The following is a 22,420-nucleotide window of genomic DNA, read 5'->3' as shown; positions in this document are numbered from 1 at the left end:
CCAGGGTTTCTGGCGCCTGAGGCGAGATACCTACTTGCGTCCCCCCTGCCCCCACTAACCAATTTTAAAAAACAGAAGAAATGTAGGAAAAATGAAAAGCACAAAACTTGAAACTTTTTACATTTTTAATTTAATTTTTATTTAATTTAAATTTTTAATTTTTTAAATAAGTGTGAGAATAACAACAGTCTTTGTTTTTCTTATTGAGGGCCAAAAATCTATTTATGAACAGAAACAGCGACTTGCATTGAAGTTTTGAGCACACCTCCTTTTGTGTGTATGTAAAAAAGTTTCCCTCTCTCTTTCTCTCCACCTCTCTCTGAACCCAGAGACTCTTGGCAGTAGAAAGAGGGCTTCTCTTACAGGGTCTGCTTGGAGGAGAGAGATGTTTGGAAGGGGGAGACTGAGCTGAAGCCTTCTCTTTCTCTCCAACCCTCTCCGAGCCTTAAAATATTGATCACCTTAGTCAGGGATCGCTTTCGGGAACTACCCTCCTTGCTCATCCTTCTCCCCCCGCCTTGGGTTTGAAGTGAACAGCAGCTGACAGCTAAGCATGTGGTATATAAATATTGAAATAAACTATTGGGGGAGAGGGGGAAGGTGGGGTGATATATGGAAACTAAGGAATGAGAGAAGGAGGGTGATAAAGAGGGGGGTGCAGTGCGGGGCGCCGCTCTGCTGGAGTGAAGGGGGAGCAGCATTGAGATTGGAGAATAGCATGGGGGAAGGAGAACGAAAGGGAGAAGCGGGGAGGAAAGTAATAGAATTTAAAACAACAACTTTAAACCCAACAGTGATTTGCTCCTACCTGTCGCACAGGGACTGAAAGGGAACTGTGTGTGTCTCTCACCTCACTTCCTCCTTCCTTTGTGGCGGTGCACACACAACCAGCCACTCTTTCCACCAAAAGCAGCCCCCCCCCCACAAAAGCCTGAGGAAAGGTGAGAAGTAGAATTGATGCCAGTCGGGGAGGGGGAAAGGGATGTACTAAAAGGAATGACAGGATTGCCCACTGGAAATAATGGGAGAGGCTTAAAGGTTCATTGGAGAAAATGGGAACCAGGAATGCCAATTTACTTGCATGGGCTCCATTGAAATGCATTACAACACACACAAAAAAGAGCAAGAGTCCAGTAGTGAAGAAGTGAGCTGTGGCTAATGAAAGCTCATACCCTACCACAAATTTTGTTAGTCTTATAGGTGCTACTGGACTCTTGCTTTTTTCTACTGCTACAGACAAACACGGCTGCCCATCTTGATCTATTAAAACAGGCCCCAGAGTGGAATGACAGTCACTGGGAGAAGAATCAGTGGTCTGGGACTGGAATGGCAGTGGGTGTGGAATGACAGGGGGTGTCATTCCAGTCCCAGAGCCCTGACCCTATTCCCAGCAGCAGTTGTTCCACTCTTCCACCTGTCATTCCAGTCCCTGAGCACAGGTTCTATGCCTAGGGACTGTCATTGCACTCTGGGGACCATCATTCCACTCCCAGAGTATTCCATCTTGTCCCAGAGACCTTTATGGAAAATCCATTCCACATTTTCTTTGCAACTTTTTTGTGTTGTGATGTATTTCAATGGAGCCCAGGCAAGTAAATTGGCATCCCTGGCTCCCATGATCTCCAATGGGCCTTCAAGCCTCTCCTATTATTTCCAATGGGCAATCCTCCTGTCATTCCTTTTAGTATATGGCGGGGGCAGAGGGGAGCAAGAAAGAAAGGAAGGAACAAGGGGGATAAAAGGTCAGATGGGAGCTCGCTGCTCTCCAGCCAGCTAGAGTCTCTCTTGCTCATGGAAGCTTCGCCCAAGGCTTAAATTGAGAGAGAGAGAGAGAGAGAGAGAGAGAGAGAGAGAGAGAGAGAGAGAGAGAGAGGAGGAGGGAAAAAGGCAGAGAGAGAAATGTCCCTGCTGATGGGGCTGAACTCGAAGCTCCTCGGGTGCTGGATGAGCAGGAAGACAGGGCTACCCTTCTGCACTCCAGAAGAAATGCCTTGCGCCAAGAGAGGAGAATTCCTGCGCGAGCACACAGGAGCACGCACACTGCAGGGAACGCTGATCGATCGTTGGGGGGCCAGCACGGCACCTCCTTCAGAGTTCAGCGCCCAAGGTGGAGGTCAGCTCTGCGTCAACGGAAGCGCCGGCAGTGTCAGCCAGTAGGTGCACACTGCATTCAGATGTCATGATGAGTAGCACAATCAAAGTGCGACTGGGCCTGAATGTGGTTTGCTGACGTGCTTGCACATGCATATCAATCTCCCCTCCTCTCTGTTCTTCTAGGGTGTGGAGCCTGTTCAACACTTCCCTGGGTGCAAACAGATTCCAGTTCGTCATGACATCTGAACTCAGGCTCCTCACTCCTCAGAGAACTAGAGTTTGTGCACTCCACACAAGCTGGAACTTTAAACCGGGATCTACCCTCAGTTCTGAGCTCTATCTTGTGGGGAGGAAACAAAGTTACTTGCCTTCGGATCGAAGATTCATCAGACCAGGAAGTTTTCAAATAGGTTCAACACAGGAGAAGAGAAAGGAGGTGGGAAGAGCGAGGGGCATGTGCGAGCACAACAACAAACAATGTTCACGCTTGACTGGAGTTTAATTGCAGGGAGCTTGTTGTGAAGGCTGAATGGAGACTACCGCAAATGATCCTGGGACCAGGCAACAATGAGAGAATCCCAGTAAGAATCTCCCACAGGACCTCCTTCCAAGCTGTTCAGCATAAGCCGATGGCTAAGGATTATGCAGAGCAAAGCTCTGTCTCTTTCCCCAACCTGAGCTATGAAAAGAAGGGGACGGTATTAATTATATTAATGGGTGCATTCCTGCATGCCACACATATAAATGACTTACCTGTCAGAGTTATGAGGATCGGTGTATCTTAAATAATACCAAGCAGAATCAACAAAAGTATCCATGGTGTCTGTTTCCCTCTTTGCAGGCCCTTTACACCTAGGAAACACATATTATTCTTATTAGAGTCCCATGGAGATAAAAACTCAACACCAGTCTGTTCCCCAAAAGCCAATTTGCACGTCATAAGAAGTGAGAATCACAGATATTTTCCTCGTGCTTCTGCGAGCCTCACTTCTAACTAAACATGCATAGTGGGGGCTTGGAGATCTCATCAGAGGCGGAAGCTTCAAGCCCTTGCTTGGTTCCTCACGTCAGAAGTGAAGAAATCAAAAGTGCAATTCGCTCAGGAATTCCTGTTTCCACAAATGTGCAAATCAGTTCTGAGTTCTCTTAAAATTTTCAGAAGCAAGCTACGAACGATGACACATTTATTGCAAACAAAAGGAACAACAAAGCATCTTTCCAGTATGGGTTCAGTTCACAACTCTTTTAGAACTGCCGTGAAACATCAGAATTTCCCAAGAACTACAGTCTGTTCCCTTATATCAGCCTTCCAGTGAACATTCAAAGAAAAAGCAACAAGCTGTTCCTCGTGGAATGAACAGAGGGAAAGACTACTGCTGCTGGTTGCTTTTTATCAGCGTGGGAGTCTGAAACCCACTGGCAGCCCAACAAATACAGAATGTACCTGGCAAGCTAGAACACTCCTGCTCTGGTCTTTAAAGCCTGGAAACCATTCATGTCATTTTGCAGGCATCTAGATCTGCAAGACAGTGATCTATTCACTTCTAGATGTCATTGTAAGCAGGATTCCTGACTAGTTCTGCATGGCTGGAGGCCACATGACACCATGGCCACTTACAGTGGCAAGGGGGACAATAAACCCAACCTACGAGGACTCAATATTTGACATTGTTTACATTTCTTACACCTATTGCTCTCACACACATGCGTATCTTAGTTAATCCTGGAGGTAATTCGCAGGGGGCGGGGAGAGAGGATATGTAAATTAGAACAGCCTGAACATAGGGTGGGTTTTTTTGCAAGCTGCACACACACCCACAACCCCCCCCCCCCGTTGTTAATCTCCTGGCAATATACCGTAACAAAAATTGAAATGTTTAAAGAAACTGCTGCTTATCCTTTCCACAGTCCTGCCTCGGTCTTCCCCCCTCGCTTTCCCACCTACTTTCCAGCCTCAGTCTTGATGTCACAGGCTGTATCGGTACTCATGGGGTAGAGAAAAACAGCCTTACCCCAAGTGGATTTTTTTTCTCATTCATAACATGCTGTAGAAGTGGGATATCTATCTACAGGGAGAATGGGCCAGGGAGACACACCATTCTTCAGGCCAACAAACTTACATATAGGATTTACTTTATTTATTTAGATCCCGCCTTTCTCCTCGATGGGGACCCAAGGTGGCTTACATAATTCTCCTCTCCTCCGTTTTATCCCCATGACATCCCTGCGAAGCAGGTTGGGCTGAGCATGTGTGACTGGCCCAAGGTCACCCAGCAAGCTTCCATGGCAAAGTTCTCCAAGATCCTGGTCCAACACTTTAACCCCTATACCATGCTGGCTCTTTAAATGTTAAAAGTCTGGCTGTCAATGTACACCAATCCTTCTGGAGTAGCCCCTTTGACCTAGAATTCTCTTTCTCCAAATACCATGTTTGTGCAGGGTTGGCTGTAATTACTCCAAGCTGATCTATATACTCAGACAAAAAAAAAATCATAGGAGGACATTTAAAATGCAGGGAGGTGGGAGGGGACCACAACTCTGAATGTTTCATTGCATTAAAAAACAGAAAGCACATAGAAAGCAAGCATGTCAACACTGAATATAACAAATGTATAGGCATTTATATAACACATTTATAGAATTTTTTACTCATCAAACTTGTTCACTGGCCCATGGTTGTGACAATCGGGTCAGATTTGTATGGTAAAAACATTTTTAAAACTCATTAATAAAGCATTTTTTTACAGCAGTCTATCAAGAAAAACTTAAGTCAAGCAAACTTCCCCTGACATACTGATTTTCAACAGATCCTCTATTTGCATTCTGAACTGGTACAATCCTAGGAAGGTTGTAACACACAATTTTTCTGAACGTCTAGATTAGAATTCAACAGTGAGGGGAAAAACAGATGTTGAGAATAACTATTTGGTATTAACTTAAATGTCTCGTAGATACAACCTAGCACTGAATGTCATTTCCAAGGCTAAGCCCAGATGAAACGGGATTCAGGTTAAGTTCAGACCTATAAATGATATCTCTTTGCATTAAACATGTATTTAACAAGATTAATTTTTATGTTATGATATGTTTTGTATGTGTGTGTGCATGTGCCATCAAGTTGCGATCGACTTATGGTGACCCCAGTCAGGTGCTTTCAAGACAAGTGAGAAGCCAGTGCCTTCCTCTGCAGAGTCTTTCTTGGTGGTTGCCCATTCAAGTACCAACTCTGCTTAGCTGCCGCAATCTGACGAGATTTTATATAGAAAAGACATATAGTGGGAGGTATATGTTTTGTTGAAATCTGCCATTGCCTGAGTTTCTCTTGATCTCAAAGGCCTCCTGCAACAAGATCAAGTCCTCATGAGTCACAGTGCTGAGACACCTCATTACCCAAAAGCATCTCTTCGCTAGCCTTTGAATGTCCAGAGAAAGTGACAGGTTTACTGCTTCTGAGTTCTGAAGTGCGAATGGCTTGAGATCACTTATGGCTCCAAACAGGGAGTCTAACAATACAGAATTCACCATGTCAAATCTGCCGAGAGCAATGTTCCACTATACGCGTGATGAGAAAACAGTCTCTCAAGGATATGGAGAAATTCAGATTCTTTCTACTCGGACAAACCCGCTATCCACGCCGTCCTAGAGAATACAGACCTAGTTTTCCTAATGAATATGTCATTCTGAAAATCTGAATTTAGAATTGACAACAATCAAGCAAACAAAACACAGCGGCCACAGCATTCCAGTAATTGCTTGCCAAAAGCACTGGTCATGGGAAAACTTCACAAATTACAGTTTTGCTACTTGCTGATAACCTGCTGTTCCACAGACAAGCAGTTTTCCGACATCTGAATATGGAGTAAAATAAAACAGAAAGGATGGGGACATATTTTTCATACCCATTTGGACAAAAGTAATATGTGAAGGAACTATTGTTCTGGATTCATGTCAATAAATGAATAGTGACAGAATGAGTGAAAGGGAAACAAATAGGGAACTGGATTCTTTCTTCTGCTATGGTGAACAGGAAGGGTTATAAGGTTCTGAATTGCTCAATTTTGACAAGCAGCAATGCTCAGAAAAGAAATGACAGACATGAGAAACTGACATTTGTAGAACAGGAAGCTTGGTCTAGTTTTTGCTAAACCATTAGCTACTGCTCAAACCAAAGATCAAACCAAGGACTTGCATAAGGAAGGAAAATCCACCAGTTATTTCCAACCAAGTTATAGTTCAGAATATATGGGAAATGTGCACTCACCTTGGACATGAGCAGTTTATCCAGTGAGAAGCAGAAGTTAAAGGTGAGCCACCTTTTCCTGTGAAGGCTGTTATGTTGGGCAACCTCACAGGGAGATCTTCATAAGGCACGGGAACAGGACCACAGTTCGGGCAGTGGATTATGGGAATTGGTGTTCCCCAATAACGCTGTCGTGATACTAGCCAATCTTTCAATTTATTGCTTGTTAGATGCCCTCCTACTCCTTTATTTCTGGCTTTCTGGGTAATGGCATTCATGGCTTCTTGTCTACTCATACCTGTAAACTGACAAAGAGAGCTGTCTTTGCATGCAGCTATTTGTGCTTCGGGTCCTCCTTCTATGCCTGACAAATATTCCACCAATCACAGATTTAAAAAATGGTATTGCATATATGGACCCTATGGGTTTTCAAAGATTTCCCATTTCCCTTCTCTTTTCAAAGTCTATAGAGCACAGTAGTTACCACGTTTTAGGTCTAAAAAGGCACATTAGTCTCTTTTTCTAGGACATTGCTGCAACATTTCAGGGGCAAAGGAAGAATGAAAAAGCTCCTTTTCTAGAATTTTTCTTTCAACTTCAATTATAATCTGCCAGCTATAAAGCGGATGTGTCTTATCTGCTCTGCTATGAATGTACATGTTTTTCAAACAGTCTGAGGTCAAGAGCCAGAGGGTACTTTGTGGGGGAGGGGCTTTGTGTTGGGACTTTGCAGGCCCTCTCTCATTGCTACCACTTTGCACTCCAAAAAGCCATTTCTGAGATGGGGGAAGCTCCTGAGCAGAATAGCACAAGGGGCTAGGGGTGTGCATCAAAAAAAACCCCCCAGGAAATCCAGATCTGGGTTTCAGGGATCCCCCGAAAACCTATATGGGGGGGGGAGTCAAAGCTGCTTCTCAGGCCAAGGCTGAGCACTGGCCAGAGGCACAGTCCCAAATGCAAGCACAACCCAGAGAAAGACCAGCAGAACCAAACTGATGCAAGGGTATGGAATCCTTCCGGAACTAGAATAAAGCAAGGGGACCGGCACACCACACCAGAGAATCATCAATTCCACCACAACCAAACTAAAGCAAGGGAACTGAATCCTTCCAGAGCCAAAGTGAAGGAAGGGGACCAACATCAAACTAGAGAATCAAGTCAAAACAGGGAATCCCACCCAAACCAAACTGAAGCAAGGGACACTGTTGCAACTTAGCCCAACTGAACCAGCGTCACTCACAGAAGCCAGGCAGACAAGGGGAGCTCCTGCATGGATTGGCCACTCACTCCCCCATCCCTGCCTCACTCTCCCTTCACTGGAGATGCCAGAGGAAACAGCCAGGCAAGAGGCTGATGCTGCAAACCCCAGATTTACCTGCATTAACTTGGATTTATCTGGGTGTCTTCATTTGGGTTTCTGGATCAGATCCCGGATTCTATAATTTGATCCGGGAAAGCCAGATTGGTTAAAATCCAGCCTTTTTTTCTGGATCCTGGACCCAGATTGCACTCTCTTTCAAGGGGCTGTGTCGGGGTGAGGAAACCAGCAACATTCCTGAGCCTTGCGCATAGCTTCACTTCACGCAAGGGCACAGAGCTCTCTGGATTCAGACAAACATTATACCAAATGTGGTTTCTATTCAATCCTTTCAAAATATTTGGTAGGCCCAATATTTGAAGATTTTATGAACTCTCATTTGTTACCATGAGTTGGATCCACCCAGTTTTTCCACTTAAGTTCACACAATTCCCCGACATACTATAGCTCTCATCCCATGTGGCTTCTGTACATGAAGTTCTCATGATTCTCAGCATAGACTTTTGGGGCGATTAAAGAGGACCCCTCCTTCCTTTTTCACCAGCAGAAAAGCTGGTGGGCACCAACCCTCTGCCTTGTTCAAAAGCACTCTGTGCATTAAGGGGTGTCATTATAAGAGATTTTTTTAAAAAACTCACTCTATGCAGATGCAGCCTTTACAAATTAATCTCATATTTTGTGTTTGTTATTGTAGCCCATATTTCAAGTCACATAGTGCTTTTTTTAAAAAGTTTAGTTTAGGTGGCATTGGGGTGGGGGGGGGAGGATGGGGAAAAAAAAACAATACCAACCTCTCCAGAGCTGGCTAGTTTCTCTGAGCCACCCGGCAAAGTTTCAATAACATTTTCAAAAGCCAGTCCTAAATTCCTAGCAACTTCAGCATCATCTGGCCTCATGCAAGGGACTCCTAGGGAGTGGGGAAAAATAACATACATTTATTGAACAAAGATGATCTCGCCTTCTGGTTTTCAAATGACAGTGCATTCAAGCAGGTTTCTAATTCAGAATTTAGCAGACGCTTCACAAACAAACTGTAATTTGTGAACAATGAACAAGTATCAAATCCTGTAATTCACAGGTACCCCTTCTCCTTTCCTCGCACACAGATCCATGACTCCTGCCTTCCAATTTTATGCAGTTTAATCTTGATTTACAAGCCGAGTTACAGGGAAAGAAACAAGCCCCAATATGTCAAGGAACCCAAATCAGACATTATGACAAATTGAAGTTGAATCAAAGACTTCCCCAAACCAGAAAATCTTTTAATCATGGCTCCATGAGGCAGAAGCATGTGGGCCTATGCATTTGAAGCTTTTTTCCTCTCAAACTGGCCAGAGCCTCTTATATACAGCATCAGCCTCTCTGTCCCTTGTTTCCCTTTTCTTTTCAGGATACACATCAGACTTCAAAAATCAAAATGTATTTTGCTTGACAGTTAATCTCTACCTTCATTAAACTGAGACTCTAAATTCAACTAAAACACAGCCCTTAAAAGACTGCTCTTTTCATTTTGAAGGTATATAAGGATCTTCTCCATTATCTCTGGCCTATCCTCTGAAATGTGAGAGATTTGGAATCTCTTCTGGTCTTGGCATTCTTAGTGGCCTGTACTAGGCATGTGCAGTTCGGGAATCAGATTTGGAAAAAATGCCCAAATTGGTCCTGATCCGTAAAGATTCGGGATTTCTGAATCAGGGCCAACATGAAATCCCAAATCAAAGCTTTCCAAAGCATTTATAATGCTTTGGAAACCTTTGGGGCTGAGTTTAAAGGGCCCTGCTGCTGCTTGCAAGCAGCGGCAGGACCCTTTAAACATCACCCCATCCCCACCCTCCACCCCCACTCACTTTTGCAGCCAGCGTCGGCAGCTGTGGTGGCTCCGACCCTCCCTGCCACCTGTGGGGCGGCGGAGGAGGCGGAAAAAGCCCTTCCTGCTGCTCAAATGGCTGCCACGGCACCACGGCCATTTGAGGGGCAGGAAGGGCCAGAGGAGGTGGCTCCAGCCTTCCCCACTGCCTTGCAGGCTCAGGAGGCGGTGCAGCGGCAGAGGAGCCGGCTGGCTCCAGGCTGTCGCAGCCTCATGCTACTGTGGCTGCCACCGCCACTGCGGCGGCGGCACCACAGTGACGGCCTGCCGCCCAGCTGATCACCCTCCCCCTCTGGCCAGGAAAGTGGGTGGGGGGTGGAGGGGTTGCCCCAGGGGGGAGGTGGGGGGAGTTGCTCCCCTCACTTCAGTATGCTCCAAATATTTACGGAGCATACCGAAGCGAGTAAAATACCATAATTCCGAAGCGGCTTGCTGCTTTGGAATTATAGTATTTCCGAATTTTTTTCCAAATCTTTTCAGGACGCACACCCCTAGCCTGTACTTGACCCTGTTAGGGAATAAATGTGAATACAGGAAGTTGTAAGGTGTGCTCTAACTGCAAGCAAAGATCAGAATCTAAAGAAATGTGACACTATTACTTGAGCCCAGCTATCTTTCTCAACTACCATCTCCCCATGCTGCATGAGAGACTTGCTTTTGAAATTGAGAGAACTTTCAAAAGCCATTCATGACACCACATGAGGATCAGCTGTTCAAAGGTGGGGGAATCAGAAATTCCATTGGGCTACTGTAAGCTCCTTGTGAAAACCTAACAGTGCAGTCCTAAGCAGAGTTACATCCACTGAAGTAGTCAAGATTAATCTGATGGATGGTGCAAGACAAATGTTAATTAATTTCAATATGAATTTAATTATGTTCTATTCTGGTTTACATGTTTACTTTGATACTTCAAGTTTAGATTTATTTTATATTGTATTTCTAACCAAATTTTTAGTTTGTATTAATGTGGTTAGTTGGAAAAAATAACAATGTTTGTTCTTTGAGTCAGAGTTTTGTCTTCTAAGTTTGAAAACAGTTTTTGGTTTTCACATCATTTAAAAAAAAAATCAGTCATGTAATATAAAATGGCAGTGTGATACATCACAGAGAGATTCAGGTCTTTCATCTCAGCCACAGTTACTAAGTGATTTTTGACCAGCCACTGTCTCACAGTCTAACGTACCTCACAGGGTTGTTATGAGGATAAATAGAGGGAGGGGTCAGGTATACTGCCTTAAACTCTCTTAAGTAAATATTTGAGAAATAAAAACACTAATGCTGACTAAAATAAAACTCATACATACTTGTCTGATGTTTTACACACAACAAACTAAACATTTAAACATCATAGCACTGCATAATACAAAAAGAGGTCTGGTAACTGCATCACCTTTATTTCTCCTTCCATGTAGTCTTGTAGAAGCCAAAGCACTACCTCAGCAGTTTTAAATATGCCATTATTACAATTTCTTTTGTAAATAAACATAACATTGGTCTTTTATATTGTAGTACTCACCTATTATAGTGTCAAGATAGCCTTCAAACTCTGATTTTGCTGATATGACTATTGGGACTTCCCGATTGGTGAGCAAATTAACAGCAGTCACTGAAGTAAGAGAGTCTGTAAAAAGCAACCGTAACAACACAAACATAAATGCTGAGACAGCTCACCTTTTATTAAGAATGACCAGGGATTTTTTTCAGGGGGAACGCAGGGGAATGGAGTTCCGGAACCTCTTGAAAATGGTCACATGGCTGGTGGCCCTGCCCCCTGATCTCCAGACAGAGGGGAGTTTAGATTGCCCTCTGCGCCACTCGGCGCGGAGGGCAATCTAAACTCCCCTCTGTCTGGAGATCAGGGGGCAGGGCCACCAGCCATGTGACCATTTTCTCCAAGGGCAACCCACTGAGTTCCGCCACCTCTTTTCCCAGAAAAAAAGCCCTGAGAATAACTGTTGCTATATTATTACTAAATCTCACGCAGCATGTCTTGGAGATTAGATGTTCAGTGGCATAAAACTTCATCAGTAATTTTAAAATTTAATTACCTCTGAATTAATATAAACTTGTTTCAGCTGTTGAAAGATTGTGTCAATTGTGTGGTTTCTTGTTCAACGTGCTATTGGTTTTTCCTGAAAAAGGAAGTACTGTTCTCCAGGTATGTATGGAAGGTTTTTACAAATCATACAGGAAATAAATATACAAAGATATAAAGGCCTATTTTTGCCATCTTATGGTACTTTCCTGTCTGTATATAGGGACAGAGCCAAAGGATCTGTTCTGTTAAAGCTGGAGCTTTCCTTTTTGTGGAATATGTAAGAAAGAAAGACTCTGTTGTTAACGGAATGGATCCATTTCATAATTTTAGCAGTGGCTGTTTTGGGAGTTTGATGTTTCCTGAACTCTCTTTGGATTTAAGAGAGTTAATGCTGTCCTCTATCACTAGGTGTCATCATTTGCAATTTGTCTCTTAATTCTATACTCCTATCAGTAGGTGCCACTGCTTTTTTCATGGAGGTGCAACGTAACATCCTGTAATGCTGTATTTTCACTAGCAACAACAAAAAAAAGAGGAAGAAAGCAGGAGTGGGGAGAGGAAATGAACCGTGTATAGTGGATGCATGTATAAAACTATAGCCCTGCAGGGCCTATTTCTGAAAATATTTAGAAAGTGGGCTCATCCTTATTACTACTGGTATTTAAACATTATTATACCATGATGATTCTGCAAATCTGAAGGCTGCTTCCTGTATCACTGTATTATAATATTGCAACTTAAGGTAATAAAAATTTGTTCCTATGACTGCTTTTTTTTAGTTATCAGTTACAACTTAAAAATAAAGCTTAGATAGAGAAAATATTATGGTAAATGAAAGATGGAACTTGAGGACTGAACTGGCATAAACACTCATCTTGAAGGCTTGGTAAGAAATTAAACTGTTGGATTTGATTTTTTAGAAAACCTAGTTAAAAATTTTTGTTCTACTTAACGAGGGCTAAAAATCCAGCCACTGGAGTCAAACCAAATTTGGATGCCTGTAAACATTAAATGAATGTTTAACTAAAAACTTCAGAAATCAAGGAAGAACATGCATAGCCAACAGCAATAATGGACTTACATCACGAGAACCCTGCCAATCTAAAGATGTGATTTATTAAATGTTTTTGGCTCAAGTTCACTCAGCTGGGAAGACTAATTTTTACACATGCACACACGCACAGAGAGAGAGAGAGAGTTTGACAAAAGTGAACTGACCCATCTTGATTCCTCTCAGTTATACAGAACAAAATGTCTACCTTTGTAAATGGGGCATTATTAGAACAAAACAGAAACAGAAAAAAAATCACCTTTGCCAGGTACAAACTCCTTCTTGAGGACTTCCTTTAGACAGTTGTTTCCTTGCAACAGCCAGTGGCTAGGTAAGATATACAAATGAGAAGCTCCATATATGGCTTCAGGAGTAGAGGTATATGCTGCTACTGTCTCTCCTGTTGGCTTGTTATTAACCTGACAAAACACAGGAAATGTTCCAGGGGAAAATGTATTGCAAACTGTTGCAGTTTTCTTCCATGACGATACAAAATTTCATCCACTTATGGATTCCACAAAAACGTGATCCCATTTGGGAGGTGACATAGGAATGAATGGCAAAGGGCACTGAATATTATTATGTGATGCAGATTTAACACTGCCCATTGTCCTAATCATGATCCAGGCCTCACAGACTCTCCTTCTTTCCTTTCTTGCATGAATTCCCTCTCCCTAACATCTTCTGGTGCAGTAGTAAGAGATCTGTACTGGCGTTCTTGTTAGCATGTTTATATCATGCCACAGTTTGCCACTTTCAATCATAGTTGCCAAATATTTTGGGGAGCAAACCATGATTAACAAAACCACCAGGGATGGTGAAGCAGCATACAAGCCACAGTTAGAAGACTGGACAGTTTATGTCCATAACCCTAAGCAGAGTTACATGACTCTATGCCCATTGACTTCAATTGACTTAGAAGGACATAACTCTGTTTAGGAACATACTGTAAATTTGCCATACTCAAAGGGCTATTTCATTGATTGTTTATTTGGCTACTCTCTGAAATGATCCATTCAAAGAATTCCCCCACTCTACCTGTACCCCATGTGTCATTTTTAACATTTTAATCTGTTAAAATAAAATTCAAGCCGGGGTTCCCCAACATGGGCCTACCACTATCTCCCCTGATGCTTGCTGCTGACCTTTGCAGAAAGTGGGCAGGGCCATTGTAAGGCAGGGCTTGTTACTGGCTGCCCTCAAGCAAATGAAGGGAGAATCAGGAGAACTGGTAAGCACCTGGGCTTTCTTTAGTCAGTGTGTGGTTCCATTCCCCATCCAGGCTTTCCTTCAATTGCCCCTTCTCTTTCTCCCTCCCCGCTTGGGCTTTTGTCCATTTCTTTTTATACCCATTTTCTTTTGCACAACAAAGAAGGAGGTATTGCATTTGGTTCTGCCTCCCGCAGCAGACGTTTTTGGGGTTGGCTTCACCTTTCTGGCTGGTGCTCCCTGCATCCTTTCAAATGGGCCTGTAGGCTCAAAACATTGGGGACCTCAGTCTAGGCCATCTTTTCTGGCCCCCCCCCCACACACACCCCAAATCACAGAGCTTGCCTCACAAAGCCAATTCAAAATAACAAGAAAAGCTGCAAACACTTCATCATCAAACCAGACGGAAAATACCCTGCTCCAATTTAGTTATACTTTCAGTCATATTATGAGAAATATCACTGCAATTTTCTTTGAAAGCTGAATTCTAAAAGTGAGCAACTCACCTTTAACGAGAACTCAAAATAGCATCCAACACAATCCCCTAGCCAGTTTGCTTGCATTTCTTTTATTCCATACCATTTGGGGAGCCCTGGCAAAGCATCAAGCATGGCCTGCCAGAACAACAGGGAAAACATTAGGAACACAAATTATGGGTAGAACAAAGACCTGTCCCAGATCTGTTTTCCTTACCCTCCACCCTTAGACCTTTGACACTGAAAGTAGTGGACAGAGGACATGGGGTAAATGTTTCACATGTTGCAGAGGGTATTTTGAAGTGTCCTCTTTGTCTTCTGGTAGCTTGTATGGCACAGAAGTGATTTGTGACACAGATGAAAATTATGATTTAATTGTAATAAATAAATAAATGCCATGTACATTCCATAACATCACCCCCATTGCATTTTAACTCTTTATTGTATTGTCCTTCTTTGCTCCGTTGTAAAAAGTACAGCAAAGTTCAAAGATACAACATATGAAATAACTGTTTGTGTTCTGTTGTGGTGGTGGAGAGTGCCTTCAAGTCATAACTGACTTATGGTGACCCCTGATGGGAGTTTTCATAGCAAGGGACTAACAGAGATGGTTTGCCATTACCTGCTTCTGCAACCCTGGTCTTCGTTGGAGGTCTCCCATCCAATTACTAACCAAGGCCAACCCTGCTTAGCTTCTGAGATCTGACAAGAGCTATCAGGTTCACCTATCTGGGTCATGGCATTTTGTGTTCTAAGAGCTCTAAAACATTTCTAATCGATACCACTCCACCCTACCCCCACTTTCATTCTACCATTTTGTTCTGTGGTGCCCACACTTTCCTCCAGAGCAAAGTGCCTGCCACTGACACTGGCTTTTATGCCACTGCAAGAGTGTCTCTCCTCAGTGGAAGGTGCTTGCATCAGAGGAATATGAAGGTGCTGGTGGAACAAAATGAAAGGCTTTAACCCAATAGACTTTTTCTGCTGCTGCTGCAAAAAATACAAAAATGAAAATGCACAGCATCACAACCTAGAACAAAAGCTACCCATCACCCTATAAAGAATTTCTCTAAACATTAACACCACCAATCCTAATCGATCCTAGACCACAATGAGAAAGGTGGAGCAATCAGGTTAACACTATGGCTTGTTTCCTACCACCCCGTTCAGCAAAGTTTGAAGCCCAAGGAGGCTTCGTCCAGCACAAGTAACTATTCTGCCATTGGAGGGTAGCAACAGATGATTTAAGCAAAGAACCAAGGCACGTGCTACAGGGAAAGGCAACCCACACATCACTAGATTTGTTGGCTAACCTGACTTGCAAGAAAACATTTTCTAGACTACTAATGGTGACAAATCATATCTTGGGTGAGAAGGAAAGAGTAGCTTGTGGGTGGGTGGGATCTGGCACCAGAGCAACCGACGGTAAATTGGCATGTCCCCTTGAAACAGCAGCTCTAGCATCACTGCTAAACACTGCTTTTTAAACCATTTGCTCAATGTCACCCTTACTACTGAGGCTTTGCTGCGCTTTAACATTTTTACAATCCTCCAGTCGCTTGTCAAATGACCAATAACACATTCCCATGGGAACATTATTCTAGGTTTATTTGATAATGGATTTGGAAGAAAGCAGGTACTTTGCTCAGAGAAATACCTCAACATATAACAAGAGTTATCAACCTCATGCAGTTTTACGAACAAAAGAAGTTTGAACTCAGGCCACAATTAAACAGTAGGCTTATGTGGAGAATCTGATAGACAGAAACAGGAAAGGGGTTACACAATACCCACAAATATAGAGTCAGCGTCTTGAAATCAAGAGTTATGCCATTCAAAATTTTAGGAAATTAAACATCAAAACTCTGGCTATTTTGGAACAAGCAACACTTGGATACGAAAGGAAAAGGAGATGGCCCATTTTGATACCTGACAATGGAGGGCAAAAGGGGGGTTAAAACGATCAAATATGTTGACGTTTTCCCAGATTTTATTGACCTAATACTTGATTTTTAAGTATTTAAGCATCTTTTGTTAGCTCAGCATTTTATGATCTTTGACTGCTGTTAAGGTTTATGTCATTTATATCCCACCTTTCTCCCCAGTGGGGACCCAAAGCTGCTTACATCATTCTCTTCTCCTCCATTTTCCCTCACAACTTCCCTGTGAGGTAGGTTAGGCTGAGAGTATTTGATTGGCCCAAGGTCTCCCACAGCATACCAGGGAATGAAACCTGGATCACCAGATCCAATCACTCTAGCCACTATACCACACTGGCTCTCAAATTATTTTTATTGCTGACTGCAGGCTTTTTAAATATAATATTTTCTTGTGCTTCTGTTGCCTGTCAATCTTATTGGCTGTTCATGCTTTTAGATCCACAATGGTTTTTGCTATGATGTTTCATTGTTGTTGTTTTTTTAAATTGGAAATGTGATTGTGTTAGAGGGGTATTTGTAAGCTGCCTTGGGAGCCACTGGCTGAGCATGCAGAGTATAAATGTTTTAAATAAATAAACGAGATTACAATTCACTCAGTAATTGACAATTTGCCACCTGCTGCTATTACTCCGGATTCACTGCTGTGAAAGGCTCTCTCAAGCCACCTAATGGTAGGCTGGGCCCTTGAAGGAAAGTTGACTGAGTGGGAAGGCAACCTGAATTAGTGGAAAGATACAGAAATTGTACTTTGTCAGAGCTTTATAAGCCCACACAAATTAATAAATACAAATCTGAGTAAAATAACAGGAGCGGAAACTTAACATCTAAGTTCAAAGGAGAAATAAAGGGCAAAATGTAATTTAATGCAAATTAAGAGCAAATTGACAGTATGCCAGCACACTCACATAATGTACCAAGAAAGCAAAGGAACGATTGAGTCATAGAAGTGAGAACAAAAAATGTCAGCATATTCTACATTATTAGTAGGTGAAGGAGGAAGAAACCGTGACATGTACCAGCATTTCATGTGGGGAAAGGTGTGTTGAAGAAATCGAGAGCATCTGAGCCAACAACTATGAGGCTAGCTATGGCCAACTTACGAAAAGCACGAGGAATATTTGTAAAGTTATTTCAATAATATTAATATGACGAAAACGTTCAGTTTTAGGTCATGCAGATTTGAGAGAGAGAGAATGTTGTTGAACTGTATTAAAGGTTTAAACATGAACAGCTGTAATGCCAAACTCTAATCAGGCTGAGAGGGTAGGAAGAACATTGCTATCAATTTATTTAATAACCATTATGCACAGTCATGCATTAAACATGTTCAATAGATTTCAAAATCTGACTTCATTTTAAGAGACACCTGCCTTATCTAACTGTTTAGACCAACCACTTTATTAACATAATGCCACATAATGCTATGCGATGCTCCACATGGATCTGTGATGCTGTAGTGGGGCAAACACCGCTTCTCCATAGGGGTGCCCAATATGTTGTATACAGGCTAATTAGCTCGATTTATGCGGATTCAGCAAAATACAGACATGCCAGTTCAAAATCGAGGATCTGGGATCAGATCTGAGAAGCTGGTTACTAATGCCACAATTTTAAAGCGATTTAAAAATGCCAAGAATGTGGCGTGCCGAGGTGGTCTTGTTCCCCCCTCTCCACCCAAGAGTGCTAAACAGCCACGGGGGTGTGGGGGGAGGGGATGTTTCGGCACATGAAAAGGCCTAGCACAAGAGTGCCTCAGTGCACCATGTGGACATGAGGATGCCATCACATCTAGTTTGGCCTTTTGTTGCAAAGAACTAACAAACACCTTTGAATATAACAAATAAGGGAATAACAGGGATAGGTCCTTTCAGTGCCAACTCAAGGAACTCCAGACAATTTCCTCCTTTTTTGGAGAGGAAAGTATAAAAAGTACCAAGACGGGAGAGAACCAAAAAAAAAAATCATCTAGTACAAAAAGGAAGGGAAAACACAGCATTCACTACACAAGAAAAAGAGAGAGAAGATTACACAAGCGATAGTAAATTAAATCAAAAGTCCAAGAATTAGACTGAATTACAGATTCCCTCTCAACAAATAACTGTTCCCACAGATGGACCTTTAAACGTTTCCAATTAGATAAAGAAGCACAAAAGAAAGATAAAGTACTCAGTCCTGCAACAGGACAGAAACAAGCTCATTCTAACACCAGAAAAGGTACTTCCATTGAATGCCTTATGAAAATCCGAACGATGTTATGGAAATCAGCTGCAGTGTGTGCTAAGATGACCCCTAAGTAACAGAATCAGCAATAAGCACGCTGAGGCAGAAGTGTACACGGCTGGCATTACGCATACCACAAAGTGCAATTCCAGCCTGAGCATTCTGCATGTTCAAAGGCAAGAAGTTAAAGTAGCATGTAACAGGAGATAAGAACACGGGACAAGCCCTGCTGGACCAGCCCAAAGGTCCTTCTAGTTCAGCATCATTTGTTCCTTAGCAGTCAACTACTAGATGCCTTGCAAAGCCCACAAACGGGCATGAAAACACAAGTTCTGCAAATGGTACTCAGAGGTCCTTTGAATGGATCTTCCAGTCGGTTAAGCTAATCACTGTGGACAGAAAACAGGAATTCAGGAAGGAAACAATTACTTCAGAAGGGACGCAGGAAGCACAAATCTTCATCTACAGAAACATACAATTACATTTGGGGGCAAGTTGTGTCAGTGTTTTCAAATCTGTTAAGCTGATTTTTGCACACAACACAGAAGTGAAAAATCATCTTTACAAATGAATTTTTTCCAAACTTCTGCCTCAATTTAAAAGGGAATGGGAGTGGAGCAACAGGATAAAAACAAAACTTTGTGGAGGGAAGCATTCGTTATGGAGAAGAGAACCCAGCAACATGACAGGAAATTTTTGATACAGTTCAGAAAGGGCCATCAACAGCACTAGTTGCTAAGAGACAGGGAGCTGAGGGAATTACAGAGCTGGGCGTACCTAGCAAAGTGATGACCTAGATCAAAAACAGATCTAAGATATTATAAAGAGAAAACATTTGTGTCCAAAAGTCAACCTTTCAGTGCTGTTTAAAATGTATGTAGCCTACATAAACAAGGAAAGTGCACAGAAGACAAAATCTCTGGTTCATCACAGAGTTCAAATGGCAAAGAATCTTCTTGCTTAAACACGGTCATAAAGAATTTTGTGAACAAAAAACAACAAGCCATGAAACCTAACTAAAGCAGAAGTCAAAACGTTGTATCATGTGAATTGTTCAACAAGGATCTTAACAATACAAACAAAATCAAGTACATATGTATACTCATTTACAAAGCTTTTTAAAATATCTAACAAAGTTCTCTATGCATTAAGAGAAGCATTTCAACAGCATAGCAGGGAGGTTGTGTTAATCTCCAATCTGCTCAAAATGCAAGAACTTTGTAACAAGAATTTTATGAAGCACAGATTCGTGACATTATATAAAAAATATTTAAGTCTAAGTAACAGTAAATGCAAATTTAATTAAGAATTATTTTAACCTCAACTTCAAAATCAAATATAAGTGATTCATATATTCTTTATAAGAAAGGTAGCATTAATTCACGCCACCCAATAACTAAGCAAATTGTTTCTGATAACACATCCATTTTAAACATACTGCCGGTACTGCACTGCTTCTACATCTCACAGCTCTGCTCCAACCTCACCCTGACAGACAATGGAATCTGGGAGTTTCAATATAAAAAATGCATACATGTTTTAAAATTAAGTGCCTTAAACCAAGCCAGACCATTTATTGTGCCTCTAACTGTGGAGCTTCCTCTCAGGTGCAACCAGGTGTTATTGAGTCAATGGGAAGATTCAGATTAAACATAGGCACCTGGCTACCACTGCCTTGTAGACTACAGTTCAATAATGGTGCTAGTTCCTTGAGCCCGAAAGAATTCAGCATGTTGTGTTTATTGAATAGTAGCCTCCCACTCCACCCACAGGCTACATGGGAAACTAAACTATTTCAAAAGAACTTAAAAAGCAGTTTGTGATCTACCTAAAGCCTTTTGTTACGAACAGAAAACTACTAGACCCAGCATTCCTCTAGACCCAACATGGAATGAGACACCTCTCTCCCTTCTGTCTGTACAGCACACAGAATGTGGAGGGTTTACTCTGAGCTGGGAAGGCGAGATCAGCCACAGTCCCAGAAGCAAGACTATACCCTGAGTCCTCTGTGCTTGCCAGTAATGGCAGGAGCAAGGTTGATACTGGCCAGAAATAATAGGCGGCAGGAAGCCAGATACTTTCCAACCCGTGTACCTCACAGGTTGTTGTAGCACAAATAAGAATAGTATTTACATTTATCTAGATATTTAAACCCCTAGTTTTCTCCTTAGTGGGGCCCCAAAGTGACTTGCAGGATTGTTCTTCTCGCCTCTATTTTACTCTCACAACAACAATCTTGTGAGGTACGTTAGGCAGAGAGAATGTCACTGGCTCAAAGTGACCAGTGAGTCTTCCATGGCAGAGTGGGGATTCGAAATCTGGTCTCCCAGTTTCCAGTCAGGAACCCTAACTACTCAACCAGGCTGGCTTTCAGCAGATTTTGTATACTGAAAATTGCAGCAGAAATGATTGTAGATGCAAAAGGTGGGGGGGGGGGGAACTCAAAACCAAACCTCTGCATCTCCAGTATCTAAAACAAATAAAAATAAAATAAATAAAGGCTCCTCTATTTCTTCTTCAAAGTAGAGAAGTGTACCACTTACAGAAAGCTACAAATGTTATATAGTACTTTGTACTTCCAGCTCCAAACTCGCCTATTAAATGAGACACATTAAATAAAGACACACAGGCACCAACAATAAACGTAATGTTATTCATTAAATCTATTTATTGCAGTGGGTTTCTCAGGAGCGTATCTAGAATTGTCACTATAATGTTTAAACTGTATCGTATCGATCTGACTCCACAAAAATAAAGATTCAGGCCAACAGCAATGGAGAAGATAATGATGTTATTTGTCAAAGCTATTATTTTTGATAGATTATTAACGATCATTTCACCACCTAATAATTTTTTACTTCAAAATTTAGGGACATTATTTTGGTATTCAGTCTGAAGAATCCAGTTTTATTGGCTGCTCTGACATTTAGTTTTTCTTATTCTGTTCATAACAGAGACAACAGCTTATTCTATACTATAGCGGGTCATAAGAGTTTGGGAAGCAGAGCTCATAACACCTCAGAGAGAGAAAAATAAGTGTTCCAGAACCTGCAAAATCTTAAAAAGGGGCTTTTGAATATTTGCCTATTTAAAAAAAAGATGGATGCTGCGCTGGACGATCAGAAGGAAGGCAAGAATAGAAAAACCTGCAAAAATTCTATAGAACAGGGAAATTATAAGAATACATTTTCCATTCTGCAGGCAAAGAAGAGCCCCCATTTCCCATTTTTTGTTAGATTCGGTTATGCTCTTATCCATTAACAGGAAAAATTCACTGTCTTGCAGGTTGCTGGATTACACTGTTCTCTTTGCACTTGATCTGGTAGCAAGACACGATCTACACCAGCAGCATCAAATGCAAAGGGATCCCTCCTGCAGGATGGGGGAGAGCAGTTCTGCTGCACATCTGCATCAGTTCTGATTGACTAACCCGATCACTTCTGGGGCAGAGAGGGACACCTGTTCTCTGAGCAGGCTCTCCTAAGTCACTCATGCAGAAACAGAAGGAATGGGCCAGATAGGGTTACACACCATACTTGTAAACATTTTCAGGCCTAATAGCAAAGCGTGATTCCAATTTGTAAACGGAAAGGAAAAAAGAGCTGACAATGAGCATACTCCAGTGCCCTTGGTGGCGCATTAATTGTAGCTCCTGTACTTAATGTTTAGGTTGGTTGCTGTGAGAAAAAGCCGTATGAGATAAAAATAAATAAATAAAAACTAAGGAGGGAACGGCTGTGGATGGAGTGCACGTGAATCAGCAACCCTGCTGAAGTTAAGCAAGTCTGGACCGTGCCTAGAGGGACGCCTTCTGGGAACCCAACACAATCCACCATGAATTTTACAACAGAAGGAAAACAAGAGTGCTTGGATCCAAATGCTACTAACTTCAGAACAGAGGACTCAATCTTCCAAACGTTTCCCACCGTACTTCTACAAAAACACCACCGGGGTTCAAATAATGTTT

General features: G+C 42.2%; 1 protein-coding gene across 1 annotated transcript in view; it reads right to left on the bottom strand.

Moving 5' to 3' along the window:
• LARS2 (leucyl-tRNA synthetase 2, mitochondrial) overlaps positions 1–22,420 on the bottom strand; it is a 71,849-nt gene that overhangs the window by 24,794 nt on the left and 24,635 nt on the right. The window contains exons 8-13 of the mRNA XM_054992144.1: positions 14,324–14,431; positions 12,868–13,027; positions 11,036–11,140; positions 8,444–8,559; positions 6,356–6,639; positions 2,848–2,946 (exon numbers count right to left, since the gene is read on the bottom strand). Coding sequence (XP_054848119.1) covers positions 2,848–2,946; positions 6,356–6,639; positions 8,444–8,559; positions 11,036–11,140; positions 12,868–13,027; positions 14,324–14,431 — 872 coding nt within the window. The remainder of the gene's footprint in view (positions 1–2,847; positions 2,947–6,355; positions 6,640–8,443; positions 8,560–11,035; positions 11,141–12,867; positions 13,028–14,323; positions 14,432–22,420) is intronic.

Source organism: Eublepharis macularius, chromosome 11 (genome assembly GCF_028583425.1).
Source record: "Eublepharis macularius isolate TG4126 chromosome 11, MPM_Emac_v1.0, whole genome shotgun sequence".
Taxonomy (NCBI): domain Eukaryota; kingdom Metazoa; phylum Chordata; class Lepidosauria; order Squamata; family Eublepharidae; genus Eublepharis; species Eublepharis macularius.
This window is presented reverse-complemented; position numbering and strand designations above follow the sequence as displayed.